Consider the following 15,734-nt stretch of genomic DNA (forward strand, 5'->3'; position numbering starts at 1 on the left):
TAGTGAGATTCTTTTAAAACTCAGCTATTTATTTGGGCAAATGAATTTTATCAGTATGTATGAAAAGAATTTTTGTATCTGGAACATTTTTTAGATACCTAAAAACAATAATAATATTTTCAGCTGATGTGTAGAAAAGTCTTTTCACTTCAATCAGATTGTGCAGCTGTTCTCATGTAACTTTGCGATGGGGTAAATACCATTCACCAGATGAAATGCCCTCTGGAGAATTTTAGGTACTATTTGGAGATCCTCAGGATTTTGGCTTCATTACATGCTTCTCTCTGCTTTGACTTTGTGGGATTGAACTTTTTTATGTAAAAAAGTTGTCAAAAGTTTAGTTATCTTTGTTGACTGTTGAACATACTCAAGGGGCTAAAATGATGTGAAAGCTCTGTTACTTGTCACAATGTCACCCTTCAAAAAAAAATTGAGATTGTCTGATAAATCTAGGAATTTTATGGATGTTATGCTTAGGATGTCCTTAAGATCAGTCTAGTTTTTTTTTTTTTTTTTTTTTCAACCTGGAGTAACAGATAGACTTAACTTAAACTGAGAGCAGGTTTTTCTTATCTCCAGTGTGAATTGGATACTTTTTATCATGAAGATAGTATCCAATGTAAATTTGTGATTTGAGCATTGATTTTAGTTTTGTTTTTCTTTTTTTTTTTTTCCCCAGAGAAAACAGTTATTAATATATAGTTTTTAATGTCCTTTCAACTCTGTTCTTTTAGGTAACTTTTGAAATGCACAAAGAGAGTCTTTCTCAAATGTACAGGGAGTACCAAGAGAAAGGAGGTGAAGGAAGTTCTTCAACTCCAATTAGAACAATCTCTGGAGTTAGCAAAGAAGCTGAAACCAAGGGAAAGCAACAGTCTTCAGAGGTAAAAGAAGATGCTGCTGCTTCTTCCTGTGTTATTGATGGTGATACAGAGTGCAGAACTGAAAAAAAAGAGACAGATAACTCATCAGGTGTTGACCAACAAACTCATTCAGTGTCTAATCATAAGGAGGAGTTAGAGGGGGAAGATAGGGACACTACACAGGATTTAAAAGCAGTGCCTTGTGTGGAATTTTCTCCAGAGCCAGAAACAGTAAAGCCCAGTGTTTCAGAAATTAGTTCTGGAATAGCTGAAGCAATTGAAGATTCTAGCAAAGCTGACGAGCTTGAGGAAGAAACAGTTGCTGTCACTGATGCTTCCTTAGCAATGCAAACTAGTTTGGAAGGAGAAACTCCTACAAGCCCAGAAAGACTGGAAAAATCAACAGTAGAGGTGGAAGACGAAGATGACTTTGTTGATTTGAAAGATGAAAGTAGTTTGCCCTTATCTTCAGAAGAGTTTGCAGAAAGGAACAAGGAATGTAGCTCTAATGAAAGCGAAATGACAAAGCAGGAAAAAACAACAGAGAAGGAACCTGAGTCTGTGCTTGTAAAATCCGAAGATACTGAAAGTGTGGATGGGAAAAAGCAAGAACTGACCTTACCAGAAACAGTGAGTTCTGCAGTTCCAGAAGTAGTGACTCAACTGGATTCAGAAGGGAAAAAGAAGCTGAAGGAAGAAAACGTTAGTGAAACCAAAACAACTGTGGAAAATGCAAATGTACGTGTGCCAGAGCCTGCTGGAGCTTCCGACAAGAGAATTGCCAAGCTTGATGTTTCTAGTGTTGCATCAGATACAGAAAGACTGGAACTGAAAGCTAACACATGTCTAGAAGCACCTCTGCCCCCCAGATCCTTACCTGAGGTAAATTCTACCTGTCCTTTATCTATCTTGCTTAAAAATAAAAGGAAGTTCTTACTTTATGAAATCTTTGAAAAAGTGTGCCCATACACATTTTGGGGATTTTAACGTGTGTGAATTTTATGAGTTATCTGTGGAATACTTTAAACCCTGGATTAAAATAGCTGTAATTCTTACTAATCTGTGTACTGAGAAGTCTCAAAGACTTTATTTTTTGTATGTTCACTTTGCTGATAGAAACTGAGTATTTGGCTAGGTGGATACTTGATCTGTGTTGGTACTTCTTAAGTTTGGCGAATTGCAAGAAACATTTATGTATTCTGAGAGGATTTTATATATATATTATATATTCTGAGAGAATTTCTTCTGCTTTGCTCACCCTCCCTTTTACTCTTTCAGTCTGGTTTCTTAACTCTTATAATTATTGAGAAGTAAACATTGCTTGTGCAGAAAAAAAAATAGCAAAAAATTTCTTTCATGTCCTGATTGAACTCGTGAAAATAAAAATTTTGAATTGTAAAATTTGGTAGGATTGTCACTACATGACGTCTTCTTACCTTCTTTGTCCAAACACAATGTAAAACTCTACTTCTGTTGTGTGCTGCGGTGCTCCACCCCTTCTAGTCTTTAGTTTCTAACTCAGCTTTTCATGGTTAAATAGTCATGCATCTGAGTACTTCCCTTCTGCAGAGATACCTCCTAATGGATGCTCTTCATTCTACACCATTCTTCCTTAAAGGAGGAAAATCACTGTCTACAGCAACATATTCTCCCCCTGTGGTAAGACTGGGTTGCTGCTTCTGTGTGCCTAGTCTGGCAGGTGTGGTAGTGCAGCTGTAGACTAGTTTGTAGGTTTGGCACATTTATTAAATAGCACTTATGTAATAGTTTTAGCTTTATTTGTAACTGTGTACACAGTCTAAACCTGCTGGATATCTAAAATCTCAAGTCTGTTAAATGCATTTCAGTGTATACCATGGAAACTAATAATCAGTGTGGTATTTCTTTTTTTTCTCTCTTCTTTCCTTTTTTTTTTTTTCTGTCTGCAAACTGTGTATTCAGACCTCAAGGCATCAAGTTTCTTCAGGACAAGAGCTGGCTGCTACCTTGGATGGGCAGAGAAGAGACACGAGGTCAACTGTGTTCCGTATTCCTGAGTTTAAGTGGTCACTGATGCATCAGCGCTTGCTCACAGACTTGCTCTTTTCCATAGAGACAGATATCCAGATGTGGAGAAGGTACATTTCTGTGCTTTATATGGAATGATCTAGACCGTCATTTCAGTTATGATGAGCTTTGTTGAAACTGCATCAGGGTGAGTCAGTGACCTTGAATTTTGGACATCAGGTATTTTACTCATTGTTCAATAGCCTTCCTTGCTTTGTGACCTATACCAAATTATTCTCAGAAAATTTTTTTCGACTTTCTACAGACACGGATGTGTATTGGTTGAGGGCCTGCACATAGATTTTGACCGAAATCTCGGCTAGAGATAAGTCAATGGCAGTCTTGCTGTTGATTTTTATTGGACCAAGATTTTCATGTTCCTAATGTATGTAAGGGCCTGTGTCTTTTATTAGTGTCTAAACATGGACTATAACAAAGATATATGTATCCAAAAGAGTATTTCTTACTCCTGCATTTACACACACTATGTTGCTGCTTTGATGGGGTTCTGTGAACACAGATGTTCATTTGAGAATTACCTTTTAACAGAGATCTGGAATGGAATCATCAAGATCTTTGTAAATAGTGGTAATTCTGCATTTTGATATAAAGATTTAATATCTTGCATAAGAGTGGTGTCTGTTGTTTGCTTGTAGTAGTGAGTGTCAAATAGCTGCACTCACCTGATAAAAAAGATAAAAGCCTGGAGTATTTAAGTGATTAAAATAATTTAAACTGAGGTGAATTTTTGTCTGACTATAATTTTTAGGGAGTGCGTAAGTTGATCTATCAGAACATCATCAGATACAGCTGAAATATATTTTTAGTATAGCTTCTATTTTGCAAAGTTTTTGTGTAAGTGTCATACTTTGTTGATTTTTAATTTCTCTGAGAAACACGTAGTACTTGTTGTAGTTTTCTGGAGATTTAAGTTCAAACCTACTTCACAGTTGCAGGAAACTTTCTTCTGTTTCCGGATACAGTGACTTCTGCTATAGCAAGTAATCATAGACCAGCCTATAATATATCTTTATCTAAATGGTGATTAATGCACATCTAGGTGTTTTTAGCAACCTGTGATCCTTATTGGTTCAAGAACAGAAAGGAAAGGTAGTTTCAGGTTTAGATGGAGGTACATCAGTTGACCTTTACAGTCATGTGTTATTTGCTGCCCTACTGCTAACTTTCTGGTTTTAGTTTTGTGAAAACCTAAGTGTGCTAAAATACCACAAAAATAAAGCTGTATTCTGATTTTTTTTTTTTTTTTTTTGGACAGCCATTCTACCAAAACTGTGATGGACTTCGTGAATAGCAGTGACAATGTCGTATTTGTGCACAACACAATTCACCTCATCTCTCAAGTGATGGACAACATGATCATGGCCTGTGGTGGTATATTACCATTGCTTTCTGCTGCCACATCTGCTACTGTAAGACATTCATATTTTATTAGAAAATTTATCACTTCTGGGAAGATGCCTTTCTTTATGGTGTGTATTCAGTGTTATATCCATACTTTTGGAAAACAGGAAATGCATATGGGATAATTCCACAGATGCCCCTTTCCTCCCGTTGCTACTTCCGTGCTTTCCTAATAGAAATTGAATGCTTTCCTTCTTTGCCTGAAGACATAAAAAGAAGTTGCCTGCCTTCATTGCCCCACAGTGGTCTATAATGGGATGAAATCCCAATACTAATGACTGTTCCTAGAATATGACTAATTATTACTTTTGAATGTGACTGATAATGAACTTCCAGCACACATTTTTCTTCATTTGGGTTGTAGGAATGTTACCTTTGTGAAGAAGTAAATGTTGCTTTCAACTTTTCTCTGTGTAGCATGAATTGGAGAGTATTGAGCCAACTCAAGGACTTTCAGTAGAAGCATCTTTAACGTTTCTCCAGAGATTAATCAACCTTGTGGATGTGCTAATTTTTGCAAGCTCTCTTGGTTTCACTGAAATTGAGTCTGAGAAAAATATGTCATCTGGAGGAATTCTGCGACAATGTCTTCGTCTGGGTAAGCAAATAAGACCACTTAATGAGCACAGGAGCTTGCTGTTACTAAATAGTTAGCAACTGTTAGCTTGATTTTTGTGGTTTTTTTCTTTGTTTTGTTAAATCAAGATTAAATTTAGTCAGATTTCAAGATCTTTTACTGTTTTAGTATTACTGTACTGCAATGCTTATATATTAATCTTTAAGGGTTTAAATAAAATAAATAAACTTTGGTAGCCTCTCTGTTGTGGATGCATGTTTTCTTTTTATCCATGAAGATATTTCTTTTACTGAAGTTCCCCATTATAGTCAGGACAGAGAATATAGCATCTTAAGAGAAAGTAAGCTTATGTTATATAAAAATCAGGAACTTTCGCAATACTTAGGAAAGAGGTGTGAAACGTGAGTTCAGTAGATGAAGGTATGGTGAAAAGTAGAGATGTGAATTTCTGAAAGGTTCAAATTGGACAGTAGGTTTATCCAGTTATTACAGTAAATTTGCAGCAAATTGGATTGAAAGAAAGGGGTCATTACCTAAGAAAGTAACAAATATTCTGGATATAAGAACATAGAAGATTATAAAAGGGTTCAGGTAGTTAATGCAGGAGGAGAGTATTGGTGCTAGTTGCATGCTCTAAGACTTTTTGTAATGAAAAGTTTAATTTGCATGAGTGCCAGAGCAGCTCAGAGCCTCAACAGTAACTAGCCTTCCTCTCCCTTTCTAGGCAATTAAAACTTTGTGCAGGTAGAACAAGATTTATGGGATGCAAACAGGTATAGAGGTGGGGTAGTTCTTTTTTCCTTTGAAAATAATATTAGAAGATGAAACAGGGCACAATTGTGTAGCTAAAAAAAAAAAAAATAAATTGTGTAAATTCAGAGAACATTTAGTCCAAGAGTAACAGAGTATTGTGAAGCAAACGTTGCTACTTGTTTCACTAGTGTATCACTTGTCTTTCTCCCTTGCTAGTCTGTGAAATTTAGCTGTCTTCACCCTACCCACTCCGTGGTTGTATGCATGGTAAAATTGCAGTGAGGGATGATATCTTGCTCACTTTAAAGTATTCATTAGATACAGCACGTGTTCTGATAGTTTAGTATTAATTTTTAGTTGTAAATTATTAAAGAATTTTGAGCACTGTTTTGCAACTGTTTAAAACTTACCGAAGCACAATGTTTTGCTGATGTGCGTAAACTTTTCAGTTTAATTGATAAGCAGAATTGTGTTTTACATCTGTGTGAGGGAATACAGACAATAATATTTCTCAGGATAATTCTTAACATTTCTTTTCCCTTCAAGTATGTGCAATAGCAGTAAGAAATTGCTTGGAGTGTCAGCAGCATGCACAGATGAAACCTGTTGGAGATATTGGGAAGAACCAGAAAACAGTGCAAGGCTTTATAGGATCAGGAAAGTCTTCAGCAAAGGCAAGTTTAAGACCACATTCAGAAGCACAAAATTCAGTAATTATTACTCTGTATAGAGGGATAAGTTCTTAGATTTATACTTGCACCACTGCTATTTTAATAGAGTTGAAGGGTAAAAAGCCTGAAAATTCTAAAGTAGTTTTTCTAAGATGTGAATTTAGTATTTTAGGCAATTTACATGTTTAGCCTTCTACAGGGAAATAAATCTGTCAGAAGAATTTGCCAGATTTGTTTTTTTTCCTTTAAAGATGAAATGCATATCTGATCTTTGTGCTCTAGTTACGACAATATGGTGTAGGGTGGGTGATTGTGCACACTTAATGATTCTTCATAGAATGCTTTTAAAAAACAGAACATTAAACAATTATGTTTGTTGTTTTGTTTTGTTTTTTTTTTTAATAGAGTCCAGTGGACATTGTGACTGGTGGCATTTCTCCAATACGAGACCATGACAGACTTCTGCAGGACATGGATATTAATCGCCTCCGAGCAGTAGTGTTCAGAGATATAGTAAGTTACAAATAAGGTTGTTTTCTTTGTAGTTGGATCTCTGCGTATATCTGCTTGCTGAACACTTTCTTTGTGTCACGCGGTTTGGCTGAGTTGAATGTACGAAAAGGGAATGCTGCTCACAGTAATTAGGAGCTCGTAATGCTCTGCAGCTGTTGTGGTGTCTGGGGTTGGAAGGAGGGAGAGGTGAAACCCAACTGCCTGCTGATCACACATTCGGTTCTGCCTGTTGTATATTAAATATGTTGTGTTTAGTACAACTGTGCACTTGCACACACTTTTGTACATAGACAAACTGCTTATGTGTACTATTTATCATAAAGATGGTTATGAAAAATGAGTATCTTTCTAGCTAATTAGATATTAGAGGTCATCTCTAATTTGTTTACTTCCCCTCAGAGGAACCAATTTGTGTGCATGTGCTGTAAGTATGCATATGTTTTTTAGTCTTGAATTGACTAAAAATATCTTTGCCCTGTGTCAGCAACTTTGTAGCTGATATTGAGGAAATTGAGATTGATTGCTTGAAAAAAACACCTCTGTAAGCAAATAGAGCAACTATAATGACTGTGAGTCATTGGTGGCCACAAGCTTGGACACCAGAACTTACTTTACAATAATTGGACTGTTTAGCAAGTATAATGATTTATACAATGACTTTTGTTCTATCTAGAATAGTGAAGGATCTTTGAGTTTTATCTCTACAGTAATTATTGATTGAAACAAGCTTCTTTCAACCCCTACTTCAGTATCAGTGTGCAAAAGAGTAACAGGAATTGAACCTACCATCCAGGTAGCAACTAAAATAATCCTAATAACGCAATCTTCAAGCATATTTTGTGAACTCAGTGTTTTCTTTAAAAAGGTCTACCAAAACAATACACCCATACAATCTCTGCTTTTGTTTTTTTTTTTAATATCTAATCCACTGGGCTTTCTGTTTCACAATAGATATGAGATGATACAATAGCACTGCTTTTTGGCAAAGGTGTTGAGCTGTTGAGAAGAAGTAGACTTTGAAAGATCTATTTTGGAATAGTTTTTATCTGAGCTGTTTACAGTTGCATCTAAATGTGTTCTTTGTGTGCAATTTCTCACGTTGTGTTCAGCACAGAGAATTATGATTGGCATAATTTGAACCTGTATAGGAGATATTTGGATGCAATCCACTTAACCACCAGTAGTAGCACAGTACTTACAGTGTTACATGAGCTTTATTTCAATCAGGTCTACACACGTTGCTGAAAAAAATAAAGGAATGGGTGGTGCTAATTCACTGGATCACAGTTTTATTAAGTACAGTTGGACACTGTCTTGCAAAGATTGATCTAGTAAGAAAATTCTTTATAATCCCTTTCATTGTAGGTAGGCAATTTTCCTCAGTCTCACACCGTGCTTGCCTTTTACCAGCCTGTTGTTACCTTACTGTTTCTACCTTGTCCTATGGAAGTCGAGATTTTGGGTTGAGCTGAGGTGATTATAGGTTGTATTTTCAGTGCAACAACTAGGATCCAGCTATGTTACTTAGTTCTTAGAACTTGTCATAAACTTCTCCCAGTAGAGTTGATTAAAGAGCTCTTCATGGAATATGGAGCTTCAATGGGCACTACAGTCACGATAGAATGAACTTTATAGTTTAGCTTAGTTTCTCTGAACTTCTCAGAGGAAAAAATAGACTGTTACCTGAGCCTTGATGTTTAACCAGGCATTGGAATGGGCTGCCCAGGGAGGTGGTGGATTCTCTGTCCCTGGAGGTATTTAAGAAGAGATTGGATATGGCACTTAGTGCCATAGTCAAGTAACTGTGATGGTAGTGGATCAAGGGTTGGACTTGATCTCAGATGTCCTTTCCAACCCATCTGAGTCTATGATTCTGTGATTCTAAATGAGGGGTATAAAACCCCAAACACCCTTCTTCTTACTGATTGGTCAGTGAGAATCCAACTATTCCATTCTCCTGCTATCCCAAAGTCTATGAAACTTTCCTTTTGGCAGCCAAAGGGGACAGGCTTAGGCTAAATCTTAATTTCTGGTCTTCTCTTTGTTTCACTAGGAGCAACTGAGAGCTCTGGGGAAGAACATGGCATAGTTCATATTAAGATTTGTTTTTAAGTTTTCTTGAAATCTCTGTAGAAAGTTAGAACTGTGATGCAAATGCATACTCTTGTTTAAATTGCACATAGTACATTGCATCCATCTGGACTATCTGATGGTTCAGTTAAATCCTAACACTGGTTCTGTATTTTGTTCCACCTCCTTCATTGATACATTACAGTTTTGTTGAGTGTGCTTTTCTGTTGTACTTCACAGCAAATGCTGTTAGTATCTTGGCACTTCTGAGGAAATGTAATAAAAGAAACACCTGTAAATAAAGGGGGCCTAGTCCCTGCACTAATTCGAAGCATGTAGTCAAAACACACAACCTTAGCCTAAGTTGTCATATTTATAAATGAAAAATGGAAGTATTAGTGCCACTTGAATACAATTGCTGTATTCCCTGCCTTTATAGGTGAGACAAACTGTGACTAGAGAATATTGTTCTTCCATTGTTGACATATCAGCTTACTCTCGGTCTGTTTATGGTGGCGCTGGGCATACTTCACAGAAAAATAAACAGGCTGCTGAAATTGTAATGGAAAAATCTGTATGTCTTTTGTTTGTTTGTTTGTTTTTACAGGAGGATAGTAAACAGGCTCAATTTTTGGCTTTGGCTGTTGTATATTTTATTTCTGTGCTCATGGTTTCAAAATACAGAGATATACTGGAACCTCAGAATGAAAGACGACCACCAAACCAAAGCCAGTCATGCAAGGGATCAGAGAATGAAAATAATGAGACTCCTGCTACAGGTGAACTGTTAATTATTTGACCAAATGAGAATAATGTGGCTTAAAATTCTGTAGAAGTCTGTGTGAAAATGTACAGATGCATTGTAACCACTGAAATAAACAGCATTATAGTGTTCAGTTTGCCTCAGTATTTGTGTTTCTCCTTCTGATCTGAGAAATAAACTGTACGTTGATTCTGCTATGTAGAGGTGGCTAATCTCACTGAAGTAGCTAAGTATTCATGAATATTTGTTACAAAAACTTTGCTGTACGTTATTTGTAAGGTTAAGCCATATGTGCATAAGCAGAGACTGCCAGCTTTTTTCTTCCACTATCAGACTCCAATTAATTTTCATTCATTGACTGTTGTGTCTATATCTTTTATTTCCTTGTCTTAATTTTTGGATGTTATAATTTTTCAGGCTTCTCAGAAAGTAGAAGGAAATTACTCTGCTCTAAATTTCCTATTAAATACTTACAAATAATATTAAATCTCTAAGTAGGCAAGAAGAAACACTTATGGCTGTGTTATTTCACTTGTATTCTATTGCTGTTACTTCTTCAGGAGCAATGTGGTGAATGCTGCTCTGTTAATAATGACCTTAAAATGTGTTTTCTGTTTTTTTGGTATTAACAGTTGTGGAAAACCCGTCTGCTGCTCTTGGTGCCTCAGCCTCCACTGAAGATTCAGAAGGTGCAGCATCCATACAAAGAAGGGATTCTGGTCTTGGGGAGGAAGCAGCTTCAGGACAAACAAACAATTCGGGTGGTGCTGCTGAAGCAGGACCTCTGAATGTCAGTGCAGGTCCAGATGCCATCAGTGAAGTACTGTGCACACTCTCATTAGAAGTAAATAAGTCTCAGGAGGGCAGAAGTGAGACAGGAACTGAAGACAGTAAGCCTGCAGCTTCTGTGCCAGCTGCAAAAAATGTCAATGTAAAGGACATCTTGAGAAGCCTGGTCAGCACACCTGCTGATGGGACTGCAGTGGATGCTGCTCTTCTGCCACCGACCTTCCTTGGAGTTCTTGGTGATGGGGGTGCTGACCAACCTGTACAGTTCCATTCCTTTGACAGGTAACGTGACATCTGAAATATTTGGGCTGTTTAATGTTGCTTGAGGTATCTGTAAGGAACAGGAAAACTCACGCTTCAGTTCAGTGGAACTCAGGTACAGGGTCATCTAGTATTTAATAGTAATCAAGATGCTTGGATGGAGAAGTAGAACCTTTGGCTACCAAGTTACTGACATCACAGAGGTTCTTCATGAAGGTATATTCTGCATTATGTGGGTTGCTATGTCATGCTATGAAAGACTGTGGGAAAGAAAAATGTCTGGTGATTGAGTTGTACTTGAAGGTCTTGCAGCCAGCACCTCCTTATAAGATTTAACTCCCCTGTCTCCATGCATGTTACAACTCAGAAGCAATATGGCAAGTTGGCCAGTAAATTTCCTAGAAATGACTGCAAGAGTAAAAGAAAAGATTTAGGGTGTAAACTGCTCTTTTGTCTTTCCTGTTCCCTTCCTAAATGTATCACTGGCAGATGAGGACTGCTGTGCATATTTAGTTGATTTTAAAGGCCTACTTCAGAAACAAAATGAAGTCACTCTTTCCTGATAATAATTTTGGTGTCTCCTATATCTCGGTCTCATTAGCTCCTTATCTTTTCCCAAGTGTAGTAGACCACACTGTCTCTTACTAGGCTTACTGACTTTTACCTCTTTTGGATTCCCCAAAACAACAAAGAAAACGAAGAACAAAAGGAAGAATCCCATAACATTTGCATTCCTGCCTCTAGAAAAGCCTTGATCATATCCAGAAATCCTGCAGTCGGTCTGGTGCAAGGGGATCCCTTGTTACTATCCTGGTATCTGATCCCCTGCTTATTGCTGAACGTCCTCTGGCTCTGATGTCTTTGCAGTCTGTGGCTGCCTTGTTCAAAGTAACAGATGACCCAAGAAAGGAGTGAAGCTCTGCCAGGGGTATGGAAGCAGCTGTCACAGCATGTCTTCTCAACTCAGATTGCCATATCGCTAGTGGGGGAAGAGACAGTGGTGGTTGTCTGGCTAGATTAGACACAGATGGTGTATGCCAGCCAGCATTTGGCTGCATGCTCTTGTCTCAGAGTAAATACTGGGTTCTGTTTGTGATGCTAAACAGGAGGACTTGTTTTGAGAGCAGTAGGAGGATGGAGACAGAGGGAAAATTGGTAGAAGGGGTACACTGAATTAGAACTTGTCACACCTCTCTCCCTACTGCTGCCCAAGTGCTTTTGGCACTTCTCCTTTGAGACCTCTCATTGCTCTTTGCTGCAAGTGGGCAGTCGATGTCAAAGAGCATAATGTTTTAGTTTGTGAGTAGTGTTTTTTTCTCATAAAATTCTTATTATTCACTGCTGCTTGATAGAGATTTCAGCCACAAAATAACATTTGGCTGGAGATCTGGTACAGAAGTGCCTTTTAATAATTTTTTAGCTATTGTTGAAACCAAAGGTTTGTGCTGCTTGTGAAAATCTGATTTGAAGTGATGTGAATCAAGTTAACCAGACAGGAAATAATGGGGTGCTTGCAGTCCTGGTGGCTGACATGGGTAGTTTACACCTACAAAACCTTATCAGAGGAGGCTGTACAATTTAATTTGATCACATGTACACTAATGACATACTGAGCATTGATAGCAGCCCTTCAGTTACTTGCATTTCTGTGTTATTTTATCTGTATGGTTGCAAAGTCACTCAAATAACACAACCAAAAAAACCTCCTAAATTGTGGTGTGATTCACGAAGCAAGATACTGAAAAGTTGAACTACTTGCTGTTTTGCCCGTTTACTTTTCCGGTGCTACAGTGTCCCAGATGGAGACTGATTTTCTTTTTCCATCTCCAAAGAGCCAACCATTTGTAACAACTCTTGCAATTCTTTCACTTAACCTTGAGGCATAGTTACTGCATCATTACTGAAAGGAAGCTGGCCTCATGAAGGAATACGCACAGAGGAGTGAAAGGGGTGTATGGACTGAAGCAGTGGACACCACTGTGCTTTTGGATGTAAGAGCAGAGGGCGAGGGATTTTGTAGGGTTTATGTAGCTGGACTGCTCTACAGTGAAAACTTGTGGGTATTCATTTCCAATGATTTTGTGTTTAGTGGGTGGGGCTAAATACATGAGAAGGTCATGAAGTAGTATGAAGTATTTTTTCCTTCAGCAGTTGCATGTGACCTCAGTATGTCATTGGCTCTGTGTTCTACCTGAAGTTTTCATTTCCTTGCTTTTGTGGGTATGTCTGGTAGACAAAAGTGTACTTAATGATGTGGAAGTCTTACCTCTAATCAGTTATCATCTGGTAGTGACATGCACAATCTTGCATCTGTGGTAAATATGTTGATATATGATAAAGCATGTTGCTAACTAGCTAAGAAATTAGTTATAAAGACAGAGTAACTGTGTATATGAAAAGTATTTAAAGTTGTATAGATGGGAAACTTTCATGGCCACTTGAAGGTGACTGCATCTTTATGCAGTGTGACTGCTGAAAATACAAGTTTATGCACTGAAATGACACCTGGTGACAGCAGTGGGAAGGAATTGTGCCAGGGATAAAAAAAAAAAATCACCCTTTTAACAAGAAATTGGAATAGAGTTGGAAATAGTAGCTCTTATCTCTGGGGTAGACAAAAATACTAAGTTATGTTGTGAAAGTTTTTTTTGGAAAACAGGCTTTGGGATACTCTCTTATTTTCTGTGTCTGGTTTACATTTAATATATTGTTTAATGGCAAGCACAAGTTCTGTGATTTAATTTTTTTTTTTCTTTTTAAAGGCACTTTGTTAAAAGTTGTTCCCATGTAGCAGTTTACCAGCAGGGTATCTCTGGGAATTTCAAAGCATCTCTCTGATCCTGCATTTATCTCAGGAATGCTGTGTCAGAAATCAAAACTCTCCTCATATCTTAAGGATTATCAACTTCCCAGCCATAGCTGGAGAGTATACAGTAACAGCTATGTGAGTGAAACCTTACTGAAAGGCTGCCAGGTTGCAAGCCTTTGCAAACAGCTAGGTGTATGTGTTCATTCCCATGCCAAAAATCTTCCCCTTATCTTATGTGAAGATACAATCTTGTGATTAGTGGGTGCCAGGGGTTTATCACGATAAAGTTCAAGACTTGCACTGGCTTTTTGCCAAGATCCACAGGGACATGAATTAATGTTCCAATTTCAGTGTGTCCTAAACCAGCAGTTTTCTTTAGTAGTAATCTTGTAGAAAAAGGAGGGCAGGCTAATGCAGCTAAAATTTAAATAAAACAGAAATAAAAGTAACCAAAGCTTGGGATGAAACGAGAGATGACATTTCTCTTCAGTTAGTGTAATAAAACCCATAACCTATCACTTGCCATTTTTACTGTGCACTTTAAAATAAAATCATGGACTGTCTTGGCTTCTGCTGCTCATTGTGGAAACATTCAATAACCGTGTCATTATAGGATGCTGATGCTGAGGGTTCAGAGGAATATAGGCTCTTACATCGTGATCTTGTACCATAGAGCTTAAATCTGCAGCTGTGCTGGAACTTACAGAACAGATATGTTACTAAGGTTGTTTATCTTTTTGGAACATCATCTACAAGCTGCTTGGTTTGGCTCAACCTATGTTTACTCGTTTGTCAGTCAGTGGCAAACATGTGCCTTTGTAACGGTCAGTTGTGATATTTTGGTTAAATTTCAGCAAAGTCCCTTTTTGTTATATGGAATGTTTTAGACCTCATTGATTTGGGCCTCAAATGCAAAAAAGAATACACTTGTTGTTGACAAAGATTAAGTCTACCAGGTGTAGGTAGAGAATATGAGAATGGGGATGATCTGCAGATAAAGGCACATGTGCTTTGATGAGAAGCTCAGCTCTTTCAGCACACCAACAATTTGCATTCTGCAGGGGCTGAAGAGCCAAACCATTTGAAGTCTTCTCCCTGCCAATCTGATTTGAAAGTTCTCTTACAAAATTGACTGTGTTCTTTCTATCATATCTTCTCTTCCCCTCCCCCCACCCTCTGATCTCTCATGGTTTTGAGAATCTCTTATTCTTCCTTTCTCCTTGGGTATTTCAAGGGAGACATGAGAGAATGGGTATTATCTACAGACAGCAGAGCCCATAGAAGGACACTGACATGGCAGGCTGCTTTCCTGCCTCACAAAGTAGAGATGGAAATAAATCTCTTATCCTCTTTACTGGTCTCTTGCTCCTTGCAGTGGGCATCGTTTTGGTAGCCTGGAACAAGGCAGTTTTCTTTTGGGTTTGAGTTAAAACCACTGTCCCATAGGTATACAGACAAACTGTGACCTGTGTGGCTTTTCAGTGCTTAGAAATCGAATGCTGAGAATTAAATCTGTATAAATTCAAGAGGAATCAGAGCTCATGTAAATATTTTTAAATTACAGTGAGGTCATCAGTTTGGACTGCCCTGTGTTGTATTAGGAATATTTGACTTGCACCCAAGGAAAATTTGTAACTCGAAATATATTTAAATGGGGACTTGCCAGCTTCATGAAAAATAAATACTTGGGAAAATCCTAAAATTTTAGGACGTGTAGATATTTTCTGTCTTTATATTGAAACAGAAGAATCAGTGATCTGAAACTGAGGAAGGGTTCAATAAGTAAATCCTTATAGAATTTGGCAGAATAGATCATTATTGCATAAGCCTTTGTCTGTGAGGGAAGTCAGTGTTCAGCTCAGTGGTCTGTGCTCATTCAGCAGTGAATAATTGTCTGCAACATGAGGACTTCTTACACTTCAGCATAATTGGGACTAATAACACACTGACCTTCTGGCTGGGATGTATTTATGGTGGCTAGTTCTCACTATGCCTGACCTATGTTTATCAGTTCACGTGCTGTGAATTCTTACTTTAAACCTTAAATATTTGATTTTAAATGAACAACAACAACAAAAAAAAGCAAACATCTAATACAGTCATGCAAATGAGGCATCAGAAGTATCATTCTTACTTAGTAGTGCTTGAGGTCTCCTTGAAATAGACCATAAGAAGATTTTTTGTGCGGTTTTTCAAT

General features: G+C 37.7%; 1 protein-coding gene across 6 annotated transcripts in view; it reads left to right on the forward strand.

Moving 5' to 3' along the window:
- Nucleotides 1-15,734, forward strand: part of LRBA (LPS responsive beige-like anchor protein) — a 402,779-nt gene that overhangs the window by 81,540 nt on the left and 305,505 nt on the right. For 4 of the 6 annotated variants that reach the window (XM_050327298.1, XM_050327300.1, XM_050327299.1 and 1 more), the window contains 9 exons: nucleotides 735-1,745; nucleotides 2,433-2,522; nucleotides 2,805-2,980; nucleotides 4,186-4,339; nucleotides 4,749-4,929; nucleotides 6,208-6,335; nucleotides 6,738-6,845; nucleotides 9,523-9,694; nucleotides 10,311-10,749. In XM_050327298.1, the coding sequence (XP_050183255.1) occupies nucleotides 735-1,745; nucleotides 2,433-2,522; nucleotides 2,805-2,980; nucleotides 4,186-4,339; nucleotides 4,749-4,929; nucleotides 6,208-6,335; nucleotides 6,738-6,845; nucleotides 9,523-9,694; nucleotides 10,311-10,749 (2,459 nt within the window). Of the gene's footprint in view, nucleotides 1-734; nucleotides 1,746-2,432; nucleotides 2,523-2,804; nucleotides 2,981-4,185; nucleotides 4,340-4,748; nucleotides 4,930-5,632; nucleotides 5,690-6,207; nucleotides 6,336-6,737; nucleotides 6,846-9,522; nucleotides 9,695-10,310; nucleotides 10,750-15,734 lie in introns of those variants that run through there. The other 2 variants (XM_050327301.1, XM_050327303.1) reach the window with 2 other exon arrangements.

This window comes from Myiozetetes cayanensis, unplaced genomic scaffold (assembly GCF_022539395.1).
Source record: "Myiozetetes cayanensis isolate MyiCay16 unplaced genomic scaffold, myiCay2020 scf33, whole genome shotgun sequence".
NCBI classification, from domain to species: Eukaryota; Metazoa; Chordata; class Aves; order Passeriformes; family Tyrannidae; genus Myiozetetes; species Myiozetetes cayanensis.